Source organism: Plectropomus leopardus, chromosome 19 (assembly GCF_008729295.1).
Source record: "Plectropomus leopardus isolate mb chromosome 19, YSFRI_Pleo_2.0, whole genome shotgun sequence".
NCBI lineage: Eukaryota > Metazoa > Chordata > Actinopteri > Perciformes > Serranidae > Plectropomus > Plectropomus leopardus.
In genome coordinates, this window is record NC_056481.1 from 17,154,334 (window position 1) to 17,178,698 (window position 24,365).

Here is a 24,365-nt window from a genome sequence, read left to right on the forward strand (position 1 = left end):
AGTAATGTTTTCAGCAGCAAGTTTTCTTTTAGTTCCCAGAATTTTCCTCTTAAAGTTAGTGTAACATTCTCTAAAAACTTAGAAATTTGTATTTTTTTTTAATATATCACATTTTTACGTTTTCATTTTTTAAAAAGAATGTGTTCAATCTCAGTCCTAAATATCATGTTCTGAATGTTGCTTTGAAAATGTTTTGTCTTTGTTCTCATGTAACATTGTGGGAACATTTTATAAAAGAACATTCTATGATCTGTCTCTTCTACACATCACCAAAATATCCTCAGACCGTTGCAGTTAAAATGTTACGTCTTAGTCAGCATTTAACCTTACAGAAACATTATTTGAAAAGATAAACGTCCTTAAAACGTTCTTTGAACATTAGATTAAAATGTATTCTTTAAAACATTTTTGCAACTTGTAGGTAAAGTTAGCCAGTGTTGTGGGAACTGTTCCCTGCTAGCTTGGTAACCTGATATGGGGCAGGACTTCCACTGTCATCAAGTGTCACCACTGAACCCGCTCTCCCCTAATTCACAAAGTAGGGTCAGGGGCCCCCCTTCAGGTCTTTTACAAGGCGCCTTGGGATGAATTAAGGCCACTGCATTATTTTGCTCTAAAAACAGACATTAACACAGCTGCACAGAGTGGATATTTTCTGTATGGTGGCAATACCGACTGGGGCTGACACTTAACCCGCGTTTTAACGCGTTTCGCTGGGTTAACTGGTGTTTTATCTTCAGCTGTGGATGTCTGAATGGTGTACTGAGACGTAGAAAAAAAGCGAGCTTCCCCTGGCAGGCATCATCCCCCTCAGTCAGTCTGACCGCCCACAGTCCGGAGGGAGAGAGAAAGTGCTGCTTTGTGAATGAAGGGAGCGGCGGAGGACAGAAAACAAACTTTACCAACATTATTTACGACCGGTTTTTACATTTAGCCGGGGAGGTTTCGACGGTGCAGCTAGCGACACCTGGCCGAAAAGGACCAAGAAAACACGGTAAGTCACGACGCCTTGAAGGACCTTGTGTGGCACTGATAGAAAGCAGATTGACAGCCTTTTTTTTCGACGGAAAGATGCATGCATAGCAGCCTAACCGTGACTGGAATAACTGTCGTGAGATGGGAGATAATTTCAGGGCAGAACTGACCTCCATGGACTTTTACTTCATTTTAAGACGTCTGGTTTTTTCCCGGCATGGTTTTTCTTCAGAGTGACTGTCGTGCAAACTAATGTAGCTTCTTTAAGACAAATTTTATAGCTAACCTTAGAGTTGTGACGATTTGGGTGATTTTGGGGTGAAACTGCTGCATCTTGTTTAAATTGCTCCTGAAAAAATGATACAGCTCCAGTTTATTTAACATGATCCGCCAGGGTTGGTTGCTTAATCCTATTTATTCGCAGCTAAAAGCATTTCACCGTTTCATGCAAAGTTTCCATCTGCTTGCTAGTGTGTTTCGCAACGTTACATGAGTCATGCAGAAGACGTGCATTCCCAGTGTCACCATGAACAATAAATAGACACATAGAAGACTCATTCATGATATTATGAGGTTTTTCTCAAGGGAGTCTGGTCTGCAAGTAGTAAACATAAGATTTGATTACACTACTGAGAACACGCTGCTGATACAGTAGGCAGTCCCTTTCTGTGGTTCACATTGTGCTTCAGCCCAGTATTGCTTGAGTTTATTATAGTTCTTCTCATTTGCTTGAACACATTCCTCCTCTCAGAGGCTCCTTTTTAAAATTGTTCACACACAAAACGATTGTTTGCAAAATGCTCAAATACTCATAAAACATGAAAAACATGCAACAAAACCAAGTATTTCCATCAATCAGTAAAACTTGCAATTTAATGAGTATATTCTTTCATCAATCTTTACTCAGTGGACAGCAAAATACAATATACAGTGATCAATATGAACCTGTGATGCATTGCAGTAAATTGTACCAGTAACATTTGTACAAAGCTGTAGAAGGAGTAAATATAACTGCTGCACTCTGCACCTGCACTTTTTACACTTTGAGATGTCCCGTTGCAATACTGTGAATAAACATACATCTTTCAAAAAAAATAGAGAAGAAGAAAGTTTTCTTTGCTCATTTAATTTTTTTGTACAGGTTTTTCTGTGCGTAACTTCCTCTTTGATTGGTGCTTGCTAAAACCAACACAGAGTTGCATCTTCTATTGATGAGGACTGATCACTGATTAAAGAACTGGGCAAAGGAGTTTCACGCAGATACTTTAGAGATTCATAATTATGCAAGTAATTTATATGAACTGTGAACAGATGTTTTCCCTTTGTGTAATACAATAAATGCAGTAGAGTTCATTATTAACCGTTTTGAAAAAGGTGTGAAAAATGTGCAAAACCAATGATAAAGTGTGAACACATTTGTAAGAGAAGACTTCTGCTGTGCTAAGGGGGTGATAATGAGGATCAACTAGATTCCATTGTCATATATCGGGTCTTAGCAATCAAGAAAAACTGTTAAATAGAATTCCAGTATTGCTTGAGATTATTAAACCACAACATCTGCACTCTTTTATTGTATTGAGTAATTGAGTACTTCTTTTTGCAGAAGCCAGAATCCAGAAGTTGTAAACATGGTGGTCAGTTTGGCCTGCGTGGCCTGTCTCTGCCTGGTGGTGGTTGTCATTGGTGACCCCTGCCTCATCATCAGCGAGATCAACGCCGACAACCCCAGACTGGACACCACAGAGTTTGTGGAGTTGTATCACACCAGCGGACAGCGAGCCTCTCTGGATGGCTACACCCTTGTGTTCTATAATGGAAATGGAAATATAGCCTATAAGGTGCTGGACCTCAAAGACCACAGCACAGATGACAGGGGGTTCTTCCTGGTGGGCTCGGTGGACATGCTGCCCAAACCGGCCATCCTCCTGCCACCCAACACAGTCCAGAATGGCCCAGATGCCATTGTCCTCTATCATACATCTGCTGCTCGCTACAGTGAGAAGATGAATGTCACAGCCCACGGGCTAGTGGACGCTGTTGTTTACATGACTCGCCGTACGGGGGGCGCAGAGTTCCTCGCTGAGACTCTGACGCCAGGAGAAGTGGCCTTCGTCGAGGATGAAACAGCCCTGGAGGGGGACGAGTCAATTGAGAGGTGCTTGCTGTCTGAAGATCGCTGGGGATTTCAGGTGTCCTCGCCATCCCCAGGTCAGAGGAATAACTGCACCCCTCCTGCCGCCCCAGCAAACAATCCTATCATCACCGAGCTGAAGCTGGGAGGAGGGCAAGTGGACGGGTTTGTGGAGTTCACAGAGGCTCCAGCTGCAGGGCCTCTGGTGCTGGTTGTGTTGGATGGGAGAACGGACAGGGTCAGCGTGAGCGTGGATGTCAATGCTGACACCTCCAGGAACGGTTGGATCACGGTGACCATAGAGAAGAGCTACATGAAAGGTCAGTGTGCTGGGAGTTGTTGTGATTTTGCTTTAATTGGCTGGATAACTTTTTTGCTGATCGAAAGATTTTTATCAATCCTTTTAATTTATCAGGTTCGACATGGCTGCGTGAGCGTAAATGCATTTTAAAGGGATAGTTCAGATATTTTTAAGTGGGGTGTATGAGTCACTTATCCACAGTCAGTATGTGACATACAGCAGATGTCAGTTGGCATGCCGCCAGTTTGGAGAAGCAGGCTGGAGCCCAACATGAAAACTAAGCAATCCACTACTGTGGATGGAGGTCAGCAGCAAAACTTATTTTAGCTACCTAAAAATGTCCTACCTAAAATAATCAATGTCAGTATTAGTGTACTCTATTTAGAGTATTTTTACTGCTTTGCCTTAATATCAGACAGTGATTTCGACCCAGAAAATGAAGCTTTTATATCGCTCTCTTCAAAGACACCAGACTCCATTGAGAGGAGCAGCTCCTGTGTTCACGAGCCAAAATTACTGTTTTTGTCATTGGAGTCTGGTGGCTTTGACAAGAGCATAGATTGGGAATTGAAGCTGTTAACAGCCTCCTTGTCAGAACAGGCTGTCTGATGGAAGGGTAAAGCGCTGAAAGTACTCCCACTAAAGATACCCAATAAATACACTTAAACTTATATTGATCAGTTTAGGTGAGACTTTTTTGAGGTGGCTGAAATATGTTATGTTGTTGACCCCCATCCACAGCAGTAAATCGCATAGCTTCTATGTTGATCTTCAGCCTGTTTCTCCAAAGCGGGGATGTGCCGACCGACATCTGTGACAATAAATATGGTTAAGTGCCCCATACAACCACACTTCAAAAAATTGAAACCATCCCTTCAAGTACTTTTTTATGCATTCACTCACTTTCGTTTTGTTGTAAATTCATTGTTCCTGTTATGACTTCTTCTTCTCCTTCTCTTTTTCCTTTTCTTCCTCATCTTCTCAGGAGATGAGTCAGGGGCAGTAGCTATCTATAGTGGCAGAGCCTCAGACTTCCCTGTGGGCAGTCCGCTTAGCCAGATTCAGCCTCTAGATGCATTTGTGTTTGCTGGACCAGGAAATAAACCTAGTGCCAACCTAACAGAGACTCTTATCCCTGGCAGAGAGCCCTACCAACTCAGCAACAGGTAAGACACTTAAATAGTTCCCCATTCATTTCAGAAGTTAAGCCACCACAATTAAACTGCAGTAAACACAAGAAGTGGAGAGAATCGGTGCTGCAGTAGTTTGGTGAACTCATGATGTATTTTTGGTCTGACTGTAAGTTGTGTGTGTTACTTTCAGGGGTTATTTTTGAGGCCATAGTTATAAGTGTTACGAAACACTTTCTGATAAAGCATGTATCACTCGGGTGAAGGTCAGCTTGTGACCACTGTTCCTCTTTGCTGAAGCATTTTTTTTCTCGTTTTATGTGTGTCATCACTGTGGCGCAATAGTCACACGCAGGCTTTCACTCACACTGACTCAAACACTTAAATAGAGATCTGCATAACATCACTTCAGTGTTAAATTTTGCAGCTATTTTAGATTTAATCTCAGCCTTAAGAAGAAGACTCATTAGTTTTGATCACATTTTAGTCATTTTTATCTTCTGTTTTACTTTAGTCCAGTTTTTAGCTGGTTTTCAATAAAAAGTCATGACATTTAAGTCAACCTCTTGTCATTACTATCAGTCAAAATGTTTTATTCTTTAAACCAATTCAATTAGGCTAATACAGGTATCAGAAATTGGAATCATGGCGACAGCCTGTATTAAATATTGAAGCAACATTTCACTTTCTTAATACTTGTATAATATCCAGATTCCTTACCTTAGTTCAAGTTGATCATATTCTTCCCTCCTAATTTGTAGCCGCAGGGCGTCTTTCTGTCTCTGGTTACTTCATTGCAATGTGTCTTCCTTTCTGCCCAAGTATAAAAAAATAAATCCATAGATCTACATGGTTTTTTTTTTTCCCAACCAAACCCTTTTTGCATTGCTGGGACATCATCACCTGTATTGCTGGCATTCTGGTTATCTAGAAACATCCCTAAACCAGTTCAACCAGTGATTATATTTTGAAAGACAGATTAAACACATAATTAATGGAAAACAGCCCACCATTAACATTTTAGCCCTGTCTCATCTCATAAATGAAAACAAAACACACATTTACCCGTCATAATTTTAGTATCCCAGATATGTTTCTAGCTCACCACCTCCAGTCATGGAAAAAAAAAGTCACAGAGTAACATTTTTCCTCATAGTCTCCATTAACAAACAAAAAATTTGACCTGAATGTGCTGGATGAAAAGTCAGAGAATCACTAGTTATCACAATGCGTCCTCAGGATGACATTAATGAGTGTACCAAATTGCATGATTATCCATGTAATAGTTGTGAAGACATTTACTGAAACCAAAAATGTCAACCTGCTAGCGGCGCTAGATCACAAGTCAGGAGATCACTAAAGTCACGGAGATTCATCCACAAGCTACCATGATTGTCATGACAATTCATCCAATAGTTATTGAGATTTTTTCAATCTGAACGAAAGCATTGAACCAACTTATTGACTGACTTTCATGACTATAAAGAAATGTAGCATTGCATTAGTATTTATAATACAAGGCTTCATTATTTAACAGCATTACAATGTGCTTTTGCTTATTTACTGCAAAAAATGAATTTGTCATCCAACACTAATCAATTGTAAAATTAGAACTCTTCAAAATAAGGGTCGCCTTGCAAGACTTTCTACTAAATAATTTCATTGTTTTGTCAGTTTGAGAGAGGGTGGCTTCTATCTGAGTCGCTGTGGTGTTGCAGACTGGGGTAGAGATCCCGGTGTCTTCTGGGAGGCCCCGCAAACTCCGGCACAGCCCAACCAGTGCCCCTGGCCAAAGATCTGCCCGCACAGTATTGGTGAGTGTTTGAATGTGCTTTGTGATTCTTGAGTTTATAGTAGATAAATATTAAATAAATGTCACTTTATATGTGTGCGACTCTGATATGTTATCTCTTCTTTTATAATTTGTAAATATCAAAACATATCGGTTTGTTAAAAATACCCACTATTGCTTTAACTCTGTTTACCCCCCTCCTTCCCCCAAATGAAAACCAGCAGTGATTGACATTAGCACCCAGTGTGCCATTCATTCAAAGAAGTTATTAACTTGGCATTAGTTCTACAGATTGTGCTTTGAAACCTAAAGTAGACCAGAATGAAAAAGTGTCTGTTGAAGAAATGTGTTTCAGTCAGTAAAGAAACCCTGTTTATAATATTTAGAAACAAAATATAATGCATGGCCATGAGTTGAATATGCATAGGAAGACAATCACTAATTCATAGTAATTATTAAATAGCGAGTGAAAATGAGATAATGCATAGCCAGCTGTGAGAAGTCATCTACATGGAGAGGCTGCTGTTAATGCTGAATGCTGGGCACGTGTCATTAGGAACTTTATGCACTGTAGAGGCATGCAAAATAGATACTTAGAATTAGATTTTTTATTCATCTCGGGGCCACAGAGTATGCCTTATTCTCAGAAAGAGATACATAACTCACATCCTTAAACGCAGAAAATGTTCTGACATCAGGAAGTTATAGATTTGATCATTCACCAACTTAGGAGCAAAGCTACATCACTGGAACAAATGTTGCAAATTAAAGAAGTGAGAGTTGGTGAGGGTGTTGCTCCAAGAAAAAAACACCAATAAGAGGAATAAAAGATTATGGCCTCTTTGTTTGTGTAATCTGTTGCACATTCACACATATTGAGAAGACAGATACAGGCAAATGTCTGACTTTGTAAAACCCTTTTTTTCTGGTACAATCATTACAAGGTAATCTGATGTACATTTTTGGGTGAGACTAAACATTTGGTAGTAAAATCACGAGTGTCATGTCTCATCCAGCTTGTCTTTTTTTCTGTTGTATTGTTCCATCTTATAGTTTGATAAGATTTTCACTCTTTTCCTTCTTAGAGTTAATGAAAAGATCCTACCACTTTCATGTCTGCTGACTGTAGCACCATGTAACTGATATGAAAGTGGTAACACTCCTCGCATCAAACTCTTGGCAAGAAACCAAATTAATGTTTTTGGTAACATGATGAACTTTTCTTTTCATCTTTTTAGCTGTATTTGCAAAGCCTAGGTCACTTAAAAGGGCTCTATGTGAAATTCAGAGTGTATGAGATCCTTCACATTCATGGAGGTAGCAGCTAATGGTGGTAACTCCATAAACAGCACTTACAAGGACAACAGTGTTAACAGAGCTAATGATGTTAGCAATGCTACGCTTCTTACGATATTGCCTTACTGATATCAACTGTAACTGCTGTATGTGTGCAGTGCAAAGTGGCAGCAGTAAGGTTACCAGTAGGACATGCACTAACATGCAAGCTCAGCCAGACCGGCTGACCACAACAAACAACAGAGAGGCTCAGATTCTCATCTCATCTTAGGGCATCATTACTCCACTATATTTTTACAGAGCTAATAGTTGTTTACTGCTGTACTAATGCTCTGAAAGTCGTATACAGAAGCTTTCAGTTGAATCGATGTCATTGCTTTCTGTTACTACTGAATGTGTCGGCTTTTATGTTTCATCACTATAAAAGCTTCATGTAAACCGGGTCCATTTCAACTGCATGCAACACAAATAATCAGCTTGTGTATTTATATTAAAGGTAAAGTGTGTAAAATTTAGTAGGAGTTGGTGGCATCGAGCGGTGAATTTTAGATTGCAACCATCTAAAGCTTCTCCTGGCTAGAATTCTTTCAGTGTTCATTTTTCAGGAGGTTTTTATCAGGAGCCAAATCATCCACAGAGGTCTCTTGCTCTTCAAAACAAACAAACCAAGCGATTAAAACAGTTATTAAGATAAAATAAAGCAGTTTTAAGTTACAAATAAGTGAAAAGCCTTTTCTCTTATGAGTTAGTGTGTGCTCACCTTTTTCTTATCCAGATGTTCAGGAGGGTTTTTACTGTGAGTCGAATTATTAGGAGAGGTCTCTTCCTTTTCAAAACAAACAGACTCAGTGATTTAAACTGATCAAAAACCGAATAAAGCAGCTTCAGCTTAAAAATCGATGCAGTTCTGACGCACTTTGGCATGTCGCTGCGGAGGGCTAGTCCATCACATGCCAAGGTGAAGTCACCTTTTTTCTCTGATAATATTCAGGATGTTTTAACTGGAAGCCGAATTATCAACAAACATATCAAACAAGTAGTGTAACTCTGGCAACTGCTCATTGCAGTTGGGCGTCTTACTTCAGTGGCTGATACAAAAACGCAAATGGCTTTATGGAGCCATTGTTTAGTTCAACCGTTCTAGGCTGCTGAGACCTTCTTCATGCCGTAAAGAAGGTCTCTGAACGAAAGCTTGCATAATAAACATGATTTTTGCACGGGGTTGAATGTGGGGATGTGCTTTTTTCAATGTTGATAACCACTCTGCTCCAGTACTTCATTTGAACTACCAAAGGTGAAAAAAAAAACTACCTAGCATCTTTACAGCTCTTTCATTAGCATGTTATATGTTTTTGGAAAATTTAGGAGTATGAAAAAAATGAAGTCAAACATTACTTTTAATAGCTCCTTCCTATGTGCTTTAGTGATTCCAGGAGGTACAGATTCACCACCTCACCTCCCACCCTGGGGGAACAGTGACTTCTTAATCAATGAGCTGAACACAGATACACCTGGCGCGGCTGAGGATGGCGAGTACATTGAGCTGTGGCACCCATCAGGACGCCGGGTCTCCCTGCAGGGCATCTGGATACTACTGTTCAGTGCACACAACAACAAACCGTACAGGGAAATCAGCCTGAGTGGACACTTCACCACTTCTAAGGGCTACTTCCTGCTGGGTAGTGACAGGCTGGTGCCAGCTCCATCACTCCGCCTGCCCCCCAATACCATCCAGAATGGACCAGACGCTGTGGCGCTCTATCGCAGCCCTTTTGGGCCACCATCAGCCGCACAGAGGGGGATCCCCACCAAAGGTTTGCTGGATGCAGTCGTTTACCGGCAGAGAGGATCAGATAAGGAGGCACAGGAGCTGAGTAAAGCTCTCACCCCGGGACAGCTGCCTCTGCTGGAAGATCCAGAGGTTCTGCCTGGTGATGAGGCCCTCAGCCGCTGTAGAGGTCTTTACCCCCATGACCTGTCTGCCTTTTCAGTGAGTACAAAGACCGACACTTTCACCGAGCAGGCTGAGATTAAGCAGTGCTCCTTCTAGCACCAATGGAAAGCATTGTGCTATTGGTGCAAGGGACGGCACAGACAGTTATTCAGGGTTTCCCCACCTATCCATTTATTTTTGGCACAGCGTGACAACATCAGCATCTGCCGCCACATATATAATGTAGATTTTGTAGTTTTGTTACTGTATCTCTCAATTCAATTCAGTTCAGTGCAGTGCAATTCAAAGTTGCTTTATTGGTATGACCTGGTCTATCCCATATCATAGCAGCAGAGGGAGGTTTGGTTTTACTCGCCTCTAATCTGATCAGCTCCGATTGAGTTTACCACAAACTGATCAAAAGGAAGTCATGAATGTGATAATCAATTAATTTATTCCTTAATGCTCCTCTACAAAACATAAAACTCCACAGACTGCTGTAGAGGGTAAAAAAGAAGTCATGTAAAGTTTGTGCTCTGTTTAGGACCTACAAAATACACAGATCTCAAAAGAAAGAAAAACACAAACTAACACACACAAAAGTTGGCTCCACCTGCATTGTCAGCTAGTGACACACATAAGCTCTATTTCTGTGGGAAAAACTGTTATTGCTAGTTCTACTAAAAGATCTGTCTTCCTCCACCCCAGCATTAGATTTAAATCAAGTGTTGAAGCCCACAATTAAACTTACCGGAGGATCATATCTCCAGCGCAGTGGCTCACCAGGCAATCTTTCTCAACCTCGTGCGTTCTTCTAATGACAGGATCGGGGTTGTATATAGCTTGCTGGGGCGTCAGATAAGAGGACTTTTACCAGGTGTATCTCTCCTGCATTAGTTAACCCAATACCAGTTGTATTTTAGACCTTTTTGATGAGCATTCATTATTGTCGAACAAAATATGATATCTCCCGCAATCAATCAACTAGTCAGCTACTTTTTGGGAGCTGCTAAAATGCAGCCATTGTGAATGCTGATAGAGCTACAGATATTTCTCGACTCCAGCAACTAGTCTTTCCTTATAAATTCTTTGACACACATGAGAGACAGCGACTTCAAGAATCAGCTATCACAGGAGCATAGAAGATGAAGAGCTGCTACGGGAGCCAGAATATACAGTATATGCAGGGAGCCAGTATGGGGATAAATGCATTTAAGCGGCCTGTGTGGGGTTGTACATTGAGAATAATATAAGTTCTTACATGTGGCGTTTGGGAGCGTGTGTTTTGGCCTTTACACACTTCTCACTACTTTTGTGAAAGTAAAAGTGTAAAAATGACACATTATGGTTTTGAGGGGGTTAAAGGTCGGACTGTTTTTTTAGCTGAATGCAGTAACTTCCCAAAGCAACCGGAAACTCCACGAAATTGTTGTGCATTTCCCTAAAATGCTGAACTATTACTTTAAATATAAGCCTAGTTTTTGAGCAGAAGCTGACAAAATGTGTTTTGTGTTACTGCACTGATGTTTGAATTATTGCGCATGGATCCTCAATGAATACATCACATCAGTTTTTAAAGACAATTAAATCATTATTGTCTAAAATTCATCAATACAGGTGGCTCCACCTACGCCTCTGAGGGAGAACAGCTGCCCTCGCCCCCCTCCAGCCCCTGAGGGTGTGGTCATCAGTGAGGTGGCAAGTGGCCACTGGACCAATCACAGCCAGCAGAGGGGCTTTGTGGAGCTGCACGGCCCTCCCATGACAGACCTTCGGGGCCTGGTGCTCTCTGTGTTTGACCAGGAACGCAGTGGAACCATCATTGCTCTTCCTTTGACCGGATCCATTGACCAGGACGGATTTTACATCATTGGAAATGTCACTGGAGCAGGTTAGGCAGGACACCTTATTTTTAAGTGATTGACATCCAGGGTTCCTCCAGCCCCTTAAAAAATCTTAAAAGGCATTGAATTCTTTCATCTAAAAAGAAGGCCTTAAATGGTATCATAATGACTTAAATGAATCTTAGAAATATCCCAATCTTTTATTGATAGCAAAGCATCCAAGCACTTTTTGTCATGGTTTATTGTGTTTAGTCTTTCATCAGTAAGTGGTGTAGTTTTAAATCTACCTCCATGGACAAATAAAGGAACCTGAAACTGAACCTGACAATTTTTGGAAGTGAAACAAAATAAATAATATCTCATTCTTAATAACAGTCTCTCCTTAACTCTCTATCATTTTCTTTTTCTTGTTTTCTACCTATTCCCACCATCTCTCACTGTACTCCCTCACCTCCTCTCTGTCCTGCATAGATCAGACTTTCCCGGAGGGCTCCACAGTGCCGGTACGAGGAGCAGTAGTCCTGTGCTATGACCTGTTCAGTGTCTGTAGAGCTGGCACGGCTCTGACTAATTCCAGTCTCAGAGATGTACTTGTGTTCAGTGAAAACCAGCAGCTGCTCTCATCTCTGTCCACCACCAGAGGGAGGCAAGTGATACCAGCTACCAGGTAAATACAGAATAACCCCAACAGCATATCATGTACAGACTTTCATCTAATTATCTTAATTGGATCGAGGACACCGACACAAAGGTCCTCATCAAAGGACCTTGGCTCTTGCGCAGTTTTAAAAAAAAATTTAATCACAGCATGTTCTCTTTTAACCAGACAAGATAACCATGGAAACGACTGCTACACTGCTAACAAGGCCAGATTAAGATGAAAAGACAAAACAGTCTGCCTATGAACCACTTGATATTCTAGGATTATATCTGACAAGATTCTGACATTAACTGAGAAACATTTTATTCACGGTAAAGTGATAGCCCTCAGAGACATTAAGAGCTTTAAAAATAAGTAAAAGAACCATAGAATCTATTCTAAAAGGTAATGGGAGCCAGTGGAGTGTAGCTGAAACCGGGTAGTATGCTCTCTCTGCCTCTCTGTCCTGCTGCACAATTCTGGATAACATGAAGTGTCTTAATTGCCTGTTTCGGAAGGCCAATTAAAAGAGCATTGCAATAATCCAATCAGTTTAAAGAAAAAAGTATGGGTACGTTTTTCAGCATTTTGATAGGACAGGAACAACTGTACCTTAGCAATATTTCTTAAATGAAAATAAGCTATTTTGGTCATCTCTTTATGCGTGTAGTAAAATTTAAATCTAAAGGAAACAGATGCACAAATTTGCAAGACAGCAGCTCTAGAATACGATCTGAGGCACGATGGTGGTCTGAACATATCAAGCCACGCCAAAGTTCTGGTTGGTCAGGCACTTATGGTGTTTATGAGCCTCCACTGCGTCAGGCTGATTGGCGGAGCAAAGGTTTAACATGCCGCTCCAATGAAAATCAGAAACACGTGAATTGATTGATGGTGTCTTCTTATGTTATCTATTACTGTTAACAAACAGAGATTTGTGTGTTTGATAAGCAGAGTTACAGGCGAGGTGCTGAGTGGTGTGAATAATTTGCATGATCACAGATCAGTGCATGGTAAATGAGGCAAAGTGTAGAGTTACCTTTAAGCTATTGTAAGGCGTTAATCAATTTTTTAAAATGTAAGACTTTTAAATATCTACTTTGATGAATAGAGATGAGTTTGTAGGAGTCAGTGTCGAGAGAGGAACTTTCAAAGTGCACATAACGATGCACATGTAACACAGACATTTTAGCCTTAAACTACCTGCTATGCATGTTAACCTATGCCTGTTATGTTATCTTAGTCAGACATGCAGTTTTGACTTATGTATTGCATGCACAGGTCAGTGGAAGATGGCCCTGTTTCGCTCAGCCGTTGCTCGTGTTGCGAGGTGAGGAGCCCCTCCTCCTGGACAAGCTCCTCGCCCACACCTCACAGTGCCAACCTATGTCCAAGCTCCGCCTTCTCAAGTCACATTGACCTCTGCCTTGGACCCCTCTCCAGTGACTGGCAGGAGCAGACGGGAGGTAAGGTGCACAATTAAACAAAACTAAAATGTGAACGTGAATGTAGAGATAGAGGGTGTTGTGACACACAGATTGTAAAGCTCATCAAGGCAAGTTTTAGATTTATTTTTATGCCTCAGTGCCGCTGATAGCAGTGGCCGGAGGCTTTATGTTTTCTGTTGTCTGTCTTTACTATTCTCTTGACAAATTTAAGAACGTTGCGAGGTAATTCACTCAAATTTGGCACAAATGTGCGTAAAGACTTAACAAAGAACTGATTAGATTTTGGTGGTCAAAGGTCAAGGTTACTGTGACCTCGTCTGTGCCATTCTCTTGAACACAATATCTCAAGAAAGCCCTGAGGGATTTTCTTCGCAGTTGGCACAAACGTCTACTTTGAATCAAGGATAAACTGATTAGAATTTGGTGGTCAAAGGTCAAGGTCACTGTAACCTTGAATCAGTCTCATTCTTGTAAATGTGATATCATAAGAAGGTCTCAGGGAATTTCCTCAACTTTGGCACAATTGTCCACTTGGATGAACTAATTAGAATTTGGTGGTCAAAGGTCAAGGTCACCATGACCTCACAAATTATGTTTTTGGTCATAACTCAATAATATATGTGCTATTCATGACAAACTTTCACTTAAATGTCTAGTAGGATGAAATTATTAAATTATCTTCAGAGTGACATCATAATGTTCTGTAAAAACACTTTTGTGGCGATTATTCAACGTTATATCAGTAACAGAATTGGAGAAATTTTCTCGGATGCTGAATTGGTAACACTTCAATCAAATGTGTTTACCTTGAAATTGTGCTGATTGTGCCGACCTGTGTGAAGCATCCATGTTTCATAGACATTGATATAAGTGCAACCTGACAGGTTTGCGGAGGCATACACCTACGAGATAGTAATTCTAGTTTTTACATAAAGTGATTTTAGTACTACTATGAGTGCATACAAATGTTGCAAAGACAAATTAAAAAACACAGCAATTAGATTAATCATGTTGCCTTGTTTTTTAGATGCGTACCACGTGGCTTCAGCTTCCCTTGTTCAGTCATGACTCTCTCTTTTTGTACCAATGTCATGTCTGTAGATTGATTTGCAGCTGTCTAATAAAAGCAAAAATATCAAAAATGTGTCTTTGGGGGAAAAAATTTCAACAATGAAGATAAAACCTGAATGTACACAACTGAACTTTTTGGTCATACGTCCATCAAAAAAATCTTAATTGTCAAAATACTACAGTATTTTTCTGTCTTACAGTCATAACACAATAAATATACCTTCATTAGAGCCACCATCCTCTTCTCTTTTAACTTCAGATTGCAGTGGTCTAATCCAGGGGAGGAGGGTCGCTGAGGTGGCTCAATACCTGGAGCAGAGATGTCACTGTGGCATCTCTGCCTTGTATCTGCAAGGTAAGGCATCAATTGAAACAGTCATTACAGCTTTTTCAGTGAAAAAGACAAGATTACAGGCACGTTTGCACTAAGTGACTCGGCGAAAACTTGACAAAAGCACAACACAGCGGTTAATGGTGCTGGTACCATAGAGTTTTTAAGCAGGGATAAGAGCTGTTTTTATACTGCAGGAAGATGCTTCTGTCCAATTTTAAGCTCTCAGGGTGCAGTGCTTCACCAATATAATGATATAGTAGCTCAAAGAAATAAGCAGCACTTAAGAGGCACTGCTCTAACAGAATGTGGAGAGGCACTGACATTGACTTCAATGACATGAGCAATGAGAAGCAGATAGCCGCTTTCATCGGCAGCAGAGCAGTTCACTTCAAAGACAGGTATTGAAATGCCCAGTGTGTGTGTTTACAGGTTATGTGTGGTTTTAGCTCTGCAAGGAGAAATGTTAAAGAGCATGAATTACACTCTTCAGATTTAGACTCCCATCTCCTTTTCCTGTTTTTAAGTATTCATGTATCTACCAAGCTAGAGCAAGTCCTGAAGTGAAACATTTGGGATTTTTAAAATGTATATATATTGTTTATTTTGGGATTTTTGAGAAACCTAAACATATGTGTGTCAGAATAACAAAATGAGTTATACAAAGACACAGTAAAACTTCAAATAAAAGCCTAGGCCCGATTAGACACTCAGTCCCTTTTACTAGCCAGGTGTGGCAGCACATTTTGACAAATAAATGCCGATCTTAATTTGAGGCTCGGTCTGGTTACCACACAGTTCATTTTTATAGAAGTTCTTTGGATGTCTAAAACTGGGTTGCTGGCTACCTGCTGTAGATAACGTTAGTTAGCTGCTTAGATCACTCATAAAAATACAGTTTATATGGAAATACTACACACAATGTTACCCTGGTAAGATTCTCTACAATTCAGTCATTCAGTTAATTTTCTGGCACCGTGAGCATCAAAGAAGACAATATTACCAGCATAGTAAACAAGAAAGACACAAAAAACATATCAGTAGATGTAGAAGTTTATTTTTTTAAAAGCTAAAGAGAAATGTCAAGAGAACTCTGTTTATAATTATGTATTTAAAATTATTTCACTGATTTTTTTTGACAGATTTCTTGCTAAATTCCAGGTCCATTTTTCTTAATTGTTTTTGAATAAAATAGCGCCAATTTGTCCAGGTCTCAAGAGGTTAAATAAATAATTTGACTGTATCTCCATCTTTGTTGAGCAATTTTTTTTGTGTAAAAGGATTAAACGCAAATTTAAGCAAATAATAGCCCAGGCTATTAATTGAAGTGTTACAGTATATGTAAATCTGCATAGAATTTTACATTATACTTTGTACAGAGACTTTTGTTGTTACATGTTAATTGATGAACCATACAATGAGATATATTTAGAAGAAAAAGAGAAAGAAAAGTATTGTGACCTTGAACAAACCTAACCTCATCTAACTGAAATCCCAGAACTCGAGTGTCAGCACTCCAGTTCCCTGATTCAAGATGGATCTTTAATGGTCACAGGGACAACATGTGCTTCAGATAATAATTAAACATTGTTTAAAAAAGAGGAAATTAAATGAAATAAAACATTTGTTTGTCTCTGCACAAGGAGCCAACTTTTCCTGTGGGTCTGGGTGGCTGCGAGTGTGGGGGAGCATCCAAGCGCTGTCAGATCATCAGAAGGCCCTCATCATTCAGACATCTCACATGGATCCTTCACCTGCTCAGGGAGACGTCTGCTCTGCTCCAACCACAGACCGTTACACAAGCACAGGTTAGCACCGACACCAGCTTCCAAGCAAAGCAAAGCGTACACGAACAGGAGATTTATGCTTATGTTGTGTTCAAATGGAACTTGTGAGCTCGTAGTTACCACATGGGATGCTGTGCACACAACATGCTTGGTGTTCAAGTGGTTGAGTCGTGAGAGCATTGCTGCTAGTCAACAGCAACGTGGACGCTACTGTCGGAGTCTAGATGCCACTGAGGCTAACAATTTAACAAGCTAGCAAACGTGTCATGTAATGCAAAGGCAGAATTTAGTGAAAAAAGATGAGGCTGAATACCAACATTTTGCTTAGACATGTTGTGGCCTGCACCATTTCTGAAAACATCAGCAAACACAATACAAGTCGTGACCTCAGAGCTTTAAGAAAATTTTCACTTACAAGGTCGTAAATACAACATGAGGGGGGGTGCAAATGGACTTATGTCGTGAGCAGGGTAATCACGACACCAAATGAACGCACAGTAATTCTGCATTTTTCAAATTGGTTCATATCTTCCTATGTTTTTCGCATGTGACAAGTGGAACCATGCATTTTTTGAAACTGATCCAGTATTGAGCAGGAGGGCTGCAGCCGGCAGCTAAGAATCAGGCTGCAATGTAACCACTCCAGGCAATTATCTACTGTTAATTTACGTACACTGACTGACGACAGTGACACCAGCAGTGTATGAAAGGGTCAGTTACTGAAAGACTAGGTCATTAAAACAGTTTGTTTGACTGTAACGGGAACAGATACAGTAGTTGTTCCTTTGTTGTATTGCTTAAAAAGTAGCTGATCAAGAAGTGCACCTGTGACTTTAAATAACAAACATAGTTTTCAGTAATAGACCTGGCAGGCGCCACTTATCCTGTGATGTTAAAACATATTTCATTAAAAAGAAATACGTGCTTAGTTAGGTCTCAAAAGGCTGGTGTGCACAAACACAAGGGACGGGTAGGAAGATAGTAGAGCTAACACTACAAAGTAAAACTGTGATGAGGAAGCCATTCTGCAGGTACACATTTTTCAAGCTTTAAAATGAGAAAAGCTGAATTTCTATTGTACTCACTGTTGCTCTGTGGGTTATTTAGCATTTCATAGGCAAAAACTGAATGAAACAAAATGTATTGTTTGAAAAAAGTTGATAAGGAGGTTTGAATTGCCATGTTACTTTTTCAGAAAATGTTACAGTTTTATTTTTTATTTGACTCTCCTAGCGTCTGCCCTGGGGTTACAGATAGGGCTGATAGTAGCAGTGCTCCTGCTGCTGGGACTAGGAGCTGCACTGTTTACATATTTCTACAGGAGGAGGTGAGTTCTCATGTTATTATTTCATCCTCCTTTTTTCTCTCTGGTCTTTTGGATGTGCATCTTAGATATTCCTAACAATCTATTTACAGCATAATAGCAGCATTTCATTTCTGTATTTTATAGTTAGTTTGCTTAAAAATCATAAAGCAAGATTAACTTTTTGTTAATGTTTCAACTTGTCAATGCTGCTGTCATTACACATTGATTGAGTGTTGTGAATAGCATATTGCTGAGGATCAGCGAGGGTTAAATACATATGTGCAGTATATACAACAGTTAGGTAGACTAACCGCTACTACTGTGGCTAACTAATTAGGCAAAAAGTTATGCAAATGTTAATCAAATTTTGCGTCGTTCTGTTAGTTTTTCTATTGTCTTATCAATGCCCTTTAATACAGGGATTATGTCTTAAAAGAAAATAAGACATTGCCTACATATAGCATTAACTAATGTGTTTTACTCCAGTAGGCTGCTGTGTTATTTTAAGTGCTTTCAACTGGACAAACAAGATTTGTAAATGTTAATCATCTTCCATCAGAGAGACAGCAAACAGGATCACTCAGGCTTCAACCTTTAGAGGGCAGTCACTATGCATATTTATGCTCAATATGTAGAATTGCAGTACTTAACACTCAATTGTCAAAGAGTTGGACCTGAATCAATCAACAACACTAACAAATACAGATATATGCTGCTTTACATTTGGAAAATGTGGTTTGGGGGGTTAGTTACTCTTTGTTTTGGTTGTGTATTTATTGCTTTTTGATCAGTCAGCCTAAAAAAATGGCCTGACCTGATTTTAAGTAACTTGTGCAGCTTGTCTAGACCTTCAAAGTGTTATCGGACCACATCAATGAAATTCTGATAGGTAAATGAGTCATTCTACAGTCACAGCAGCAGCAACAAAGTAGACTAGGTCGGAGCATATGAGGTAAGCACTAGTTTAACTGTGATTGGCCGGTGAGCCCAGTCCCAGAAACACACTCGCAATTACAGGCTTGTCCACCAGTATTTGTCCCTGAATGTCAAATGGCCATTACACCACTGAGTACATTTAATTAAAAAAGAAGTCACTCTCAAGTTGTGCCTTTTTCTTTTAGGGTTGCACATGGATACATTCTTAGTGGAGAAAAGTTCTAAAAAAAATAGCAGCTTGCAAGAACATGGACTACAACCATAGAGTGTGAAAAAGTGGCATAATAACATTAGAATATACATTATATACATATAAATATAACAGTAAATGCAGTATGCATTTATTACATTTGTTTGACCTCTGAGAGTAAGTTGAGAAGATTGATACCTCTCTCATGTCGAAATGGTAAATATGAAACTACAGACTGTCGGCTGGCTCTAGTTAGTTTATAGAGGGATAGGATAGGGATGGAGCAGCGCCTGCAGCATGTTCAGCCAAACAAACCACTCGTTGCAGGGCCTTGTGGCCCTTTTTGGTGCTGTTTTCACACCAAGCTGTGATGTTCTCCACCATAGTGGAGGAGTATACATTTCTCAGCATTTGTGGGAATACTAAGAATTTCCTCAGTCATCTATTAAAACAGTGTCTGTTTTGCCTTTCTCAGTGAATCATTTTTAGCACCTATTGCACCTTAAAGGGGAACAACACCTAAGAAGAAGAATTCAAATATGTTATTTCCATAGCCTAGGAAAGTTCAGTCTATCTTTTCAAACATGAGCTCCTCTTACTTTAAGCAAAAACCAGAGAAGAAAGTCCTAAACTTGTGATGAAATTAAGTCTGGAGCTCCTCCATAAACATTGAATGGCAGACTGATGTTGTGAACCCACAGAATGTTTGTTTTATTTTTTATACCTGAATGAGCTGTCTTCTGTTGGGGTGTTTTCAGTTTTGAAACAGAAAAGTGCCCATATACTCAGGACATTCCCCAGGGTCTATGGCACAGCTCCAGACTTTATTCCCTGTGACATCACAAATTTGAGTTTTAGCACTCTAGTTTTGGGATTTAGGATGGAGTTGTTCATTTTAACTTATATTTTTTTGACTGTCTTGAAAATTGGTATAGTTTCCATTGAAAACCTGTTAATTATGGAGCTTTAGAGGCAGGCAGACAGGTATCAGAATTGTTCACTGTGCATTTGTTCCAGGCTGCCTGTTTCCCTGTTTCCAGGTTGTATGCAGAGTTAAGCAACTGCCTGCATGGCGAACGTTGATTTTTTTTTAAGGGAAAAACTGTTGCATCACTATCAGTTTAACTTTAAAAAATCCAGTGAAACATTTGCTTTTTCTTTTAATCCATATTTTTATGGATAAAGTGATAGCAAACTTTCCAAAAGTGTGAAATATCAGCCGTAAATGTCAGGTTTTGGTGTCAGGCTGTAGCTCAGAATGAAAGAGCAAGACCTTCTTTCTTATCTTATTACATTTTACACTAACGTACAGCTGTCAAAGGGACCAAGTCTATGGTTGAGATACAAATGTCCTGCTTCTATTTTTTCATGGTCTGAAAACTCACCCCTTAATGCTGATTTCTACTATTTTGTTCACCTGTGTGTGTGTGTGTGTGTGTGTGGGTGTGTGTGTGTGTGTGTGTGTGTGTGTGTGTGTGCGTGCGCGCTCGCGCTCGCGCGCTCAATAAGACTTAAGTAATTGTACTAGTTCAGAGTGGATACAAGCCATACATTTCTCCTGGAGAATTTTGATTGACTTGAAATGTCAGCATATTTACACTTAGTTGCTCTTAAAACACTCGAGACTTGACACACACTTCAAGACTTGATTAATGTGTGTGTTGTGGTCTCTATTCTTAGGCGCCCTCTGGACTACTACACCATGGAGCTGAGTGAACACGCAGAGGGACTGTCAGATCTATAATCCAGGTATCTTGAAGTGCGCATGCGCGTGGGAGGACTTCAGCAGAGAGAGAGGGAGCGGCAGGGAGGTAATGAGAGGTTTATTTGACCTGTACGTATCCGATTGCGCAGTTGTTGAAATGAATGCCACCACAAGTGTCTTTCTGTGTGTCTTTTGAAGATCACTGATGAAATGACTCAAAGTTTACTTTTAACAGCGTGGTTGCATCCAGTGACGTGATATTTTATGGCACCAGTGACACTTAAATCAGGCAGCCCATGAAATTTTAAACACAAGATAATAACATATTTTACTAAAGGTCAGTGCACAACTTTTGCCTGTGCTGGTTACTACTTTTTAAGGAAAAGGGAGGATTTTGTTTTTAATACTTGAGTCCTAAATGGTCATTTTTGTTGACTTGTTTATGTTACTGTGGAAAAAGCCTTTTAAATTTAAAAAAAAAAAGTAAACAACCATGCTACGCAGGAAGCTCTATCAATATCATGACCCCCATCACGTTCTCTGTTTTAACAGCAGACTTGTAACCAAGATAATATTCATTAGGCTCACATTTAGTCTTCCAAACGGTTGACTTCCTGCTCTGTTTTCCTGCTAAATGCTGTAAAACTATAGTGTCTCAAAGGGCTTGATTGTCTTTTAAATGTGAATGTCTTGAGCTAACTTGTGATGAGTGTTTGTAACCACTTTTGTATGCTTACTTCAAGCAAACTGTTTACATTTTCTCAATCAGAGATTAGAAGGGATGTGAGAGTAATTCCTTGAATGAAGAGTACTTGTTCTTAGAAATAAGAGACTGCAGAAGAAAATCGGAAGTATGTTTTCTTTCAGTTATGTTTTTTTAGTGGCTCAGAAACCTCTACTGTGCCTTTTTATTTAAGTGTAATTTGATCAGCTGTTATCGCCTTTATTAGAGGGAAAGCACAGCCATCTCTGCTGCAGCTATAAGTGTAAATACTATGGATATTTTGTTAGTTATTCTTTGAGGGAGGTGGCAGGTATCCCCAATCTGAAGTAATAACTTATTGTAGAAAGAAAGAAACTACTGTTGATGGGTTAAGAGCAAAAAGTGAAATAATATTTTGATTGGTTAAAGGAATAGTGTGTAGGATTCAGTAACATCTAGCGGCAAGGTTTGCAAACTGCAACCAGCACAAACTCCCATGTGCGTAGTGTGAACTTCCAGTTAGGATTCCTTCATTGTTCCTTGCTTAGGAGGTTCATACAACAAGCCGAATTATCCGCAGAGGTATCTTCCTCTCCAGAACAAATGAACCTGTTGATCTCAACCAGTAAAAACATGAATAAAGCAATTTAATGTTTAAAATAAGTGTTTCTCCAAAGCTGTTTGGCTTGTTGCAGATGGGCTGCTAAATTCGGTGACCAACACAAAATCACAGTTGGCCCCATCTAGAGTTGGTGTTAGGTTTGTTAGTTCTGGGCTGAACATGGAGGACTTTGAGGGGGACCTGCTTCCTATATAGTTAAAGAAGACATACTTATTACATTTTATTTTGTTTTTTGTCAATATATCCCCCTAAATCCTGCACACTGGACCTTTATATTAGCTTGATTCACTTGTTTTTATTGAGATTCAAACATCTGCAAAGCATAATTTGGAAGTCATCATAAAATTGCCAATGTGAAGTGCCATGAAATAAATGTATAAGACTGGATATGCTCCATTTTTAATATAGTTGATGTGCCGCTTGCCTTGTACTTTTGCCTTACTCATCTGCTGTGGTGCACAGAATTTGTTTGTTTGCTTTAATTGCCTTTGAGATGAGGTTTTCCTCCTCACTACCATCTTCCTCAGATCTAATTTCTCAGCATTGACATGTAATAATACACCTCTGTCAAGGTACACTGCAGCCTTCATCTGCATTTTGAAGTTCAGCTAACTTTATAAAAATTAATGAAAACCAGTAAAATCATGTATATTAAGGCCTTTTTTTTGCTTTTAAGAGCCTATCAGACAGAGTGCACTTTAGCAGCTTTGGGTGACTTTTTGTAGTGGTTTGCATCAATGAGAGTGAAGCATTTTGCTCGCAGCTGAGCACATGTTGTTTTTGTTTTGTTTTGGGGGTTTTTTCCTCTATGCGCCTCATGTCTTTGCAGAAGCACCCTGAACATCTTGAGTTCAAAAACTCTCAACTCAGACCAGAAAAAGAGCCCAAAGTCAGTGGGATTTTTTCCTATTGTTTAGTCAGATGAATTGAGGGGCGAGTCTTTTGTGATGGCGATGACAGCAAGTGGTAGCATACAGTGTTACTCTACTCTACTGTAGATTTTCAGATGGCCTCAGACTCATCCTAAAATAAGCCTCCAACTGACTTTCATCGAGGTGAACCTCCCGGACCAGCTGTGATTTCTGCTCTTTCTGAGGGTCTCATGTATGCAAACAGATTTCAGTTTCTTTGTGTCTATATCCCAATAGACCTCTGTCCACCCATTTTTTCTGAGTTTTTTTCGGTGCTTGCTTCACTCAAAATTGTAGTCAGGACAGATGATTTTTTGGTTGCCTAGCAACAATTAAAAAAGATGCAACAAGGTGCAAAAAGCGCTCCGTGAAAACGGGGGTGGCCTCAACCAAATAGGCAGTCTTTTTATTTTAAGTTATGCATATTTTAAAGCTTGACAGCTTGAGTGACAGGCTGTCACCAAGGCATCGCCTCAGTCTAAAAATCAGATCCACCTCTTGCTCCTCCACAGCTTCAACCCCTCATTCAAACATGGTCACTTTTAACTCTTGAAAAAAAAACAAAACAATGAGTGACATCCCGGTAGATGCATCCATTATTTAAACAGCCTATGGGTGTAGCTTGCATTTTGCATGTTGCAAAAAGCGAGGGGCACTGTCTCATGTGGCACTCTGTCTGATCAGGACCTTAGTGAGTAAATAAATTTCCTCCCTTTGAAATTATGCTGTAATTTTCATAGAATGTCTTTCATTGTGAAATGCTATTTTTTAAGGTTTAGTGTAAAATGGGACAGAAAGTTTTAAATAGATAGCAGAAGGCAATTGCACCTCAAGATTGCAACCCCAAACACTTCACCTCCAAGCACGTTTAACATGAGAATCATGTTCATCCCTATATATACTGTATTTATATATACTGTATATAGAACAATGACAACAATCATAAGACGTGGAAAAGAAGTAGATCAGGTACATCAATGTTTATATCTAACAAAACTGCAAGAGAAACCAGAACGTTACAAATCTTTTTACTGGACAATGTAAGTCTGTGTATATTCTTACACACTGAGCACGTCACACAAAACTACGGAAAGAAAACTTTGCATCTTCTGCATCCCCAGCTCACACTTCAAAAAGCTTTCTCTCCAGGATTTTGCCTTCCACTTTATTTTCCTCTGTTTTCCTTTCAATGTCATGCACGTGTAGCAGGTTTGAAATAAAGTACTTAAGCAGATGGGCTATTTGTGCAGTTTCACATTTTTTTTATACTCCATTTTCCTCCTACAGTTAGATCCCGAATATCTAATTATACT

The 24,365-nt window shown here is 39.7% G+C and overlaps 1 protein-coding gene across 1 annotated transcript; it reads left to right on the top strand.

The window, feature by feature from the left end:
• The first annotated feature begins 572 nt into the window (after positions 1 to 572).
• Positions 573 to 24,293, top strand: si:ch211-183d21.1. Its single transcript, XM_042508623.1, has 12 exons — positions 573 to 994; positions 2,579 to 3,426; positions 4,393 to 4,573; positions 6,212 to 6,351; positions 9,050 to 9,615; positions 11,176 to 11,449; positions 11,874 to 12,069; positions 13,324 to 13,508; positions 14,821 to 14,916; positions 16,536 to 16,700; positions 17,913 to 18,006; positions 20,792 to 24,293. The coding sequence occupies exons 2-12, from the start codon at positions 2,604 to 2,606 to the stop codon at positions 20,853 to 20,855; spliced, it is 2,784 nt and encodes a 927-aa protein (XP_042364557.1). The 5' UTR covers positions 573 to 994; positions 2,579 to 2,603; the 3' UTR covers positions 20,856 to 24,293.
• Positions 24,294 to 24,365: the final 72 nt, after the last annotated feature.

Coding starts and splice junctions, on each gene's coding strand:
- si:ch211-183d21.1 (XM_042508623.1), top strand. CDS start 2,604: ATGGTGGTCAGTTTGGCCTGCGTGGCCTGTCTCTGCCTGGTGGTGGTT. Junction 12,070..13,323: donor CAAGTGATACCAGCTACCAG/GTAAATACAGAA, acceptor TTGCATGCACAG/GTCAGTGGAAGATGGCCCTG. Junction 18,007..20,791: donor ACATATTTCTACAGGAGGAG/GTGAGTTCTCAT, acceptor CTCTATTCTTAG/GCGCCCTCTGGACTACTACA.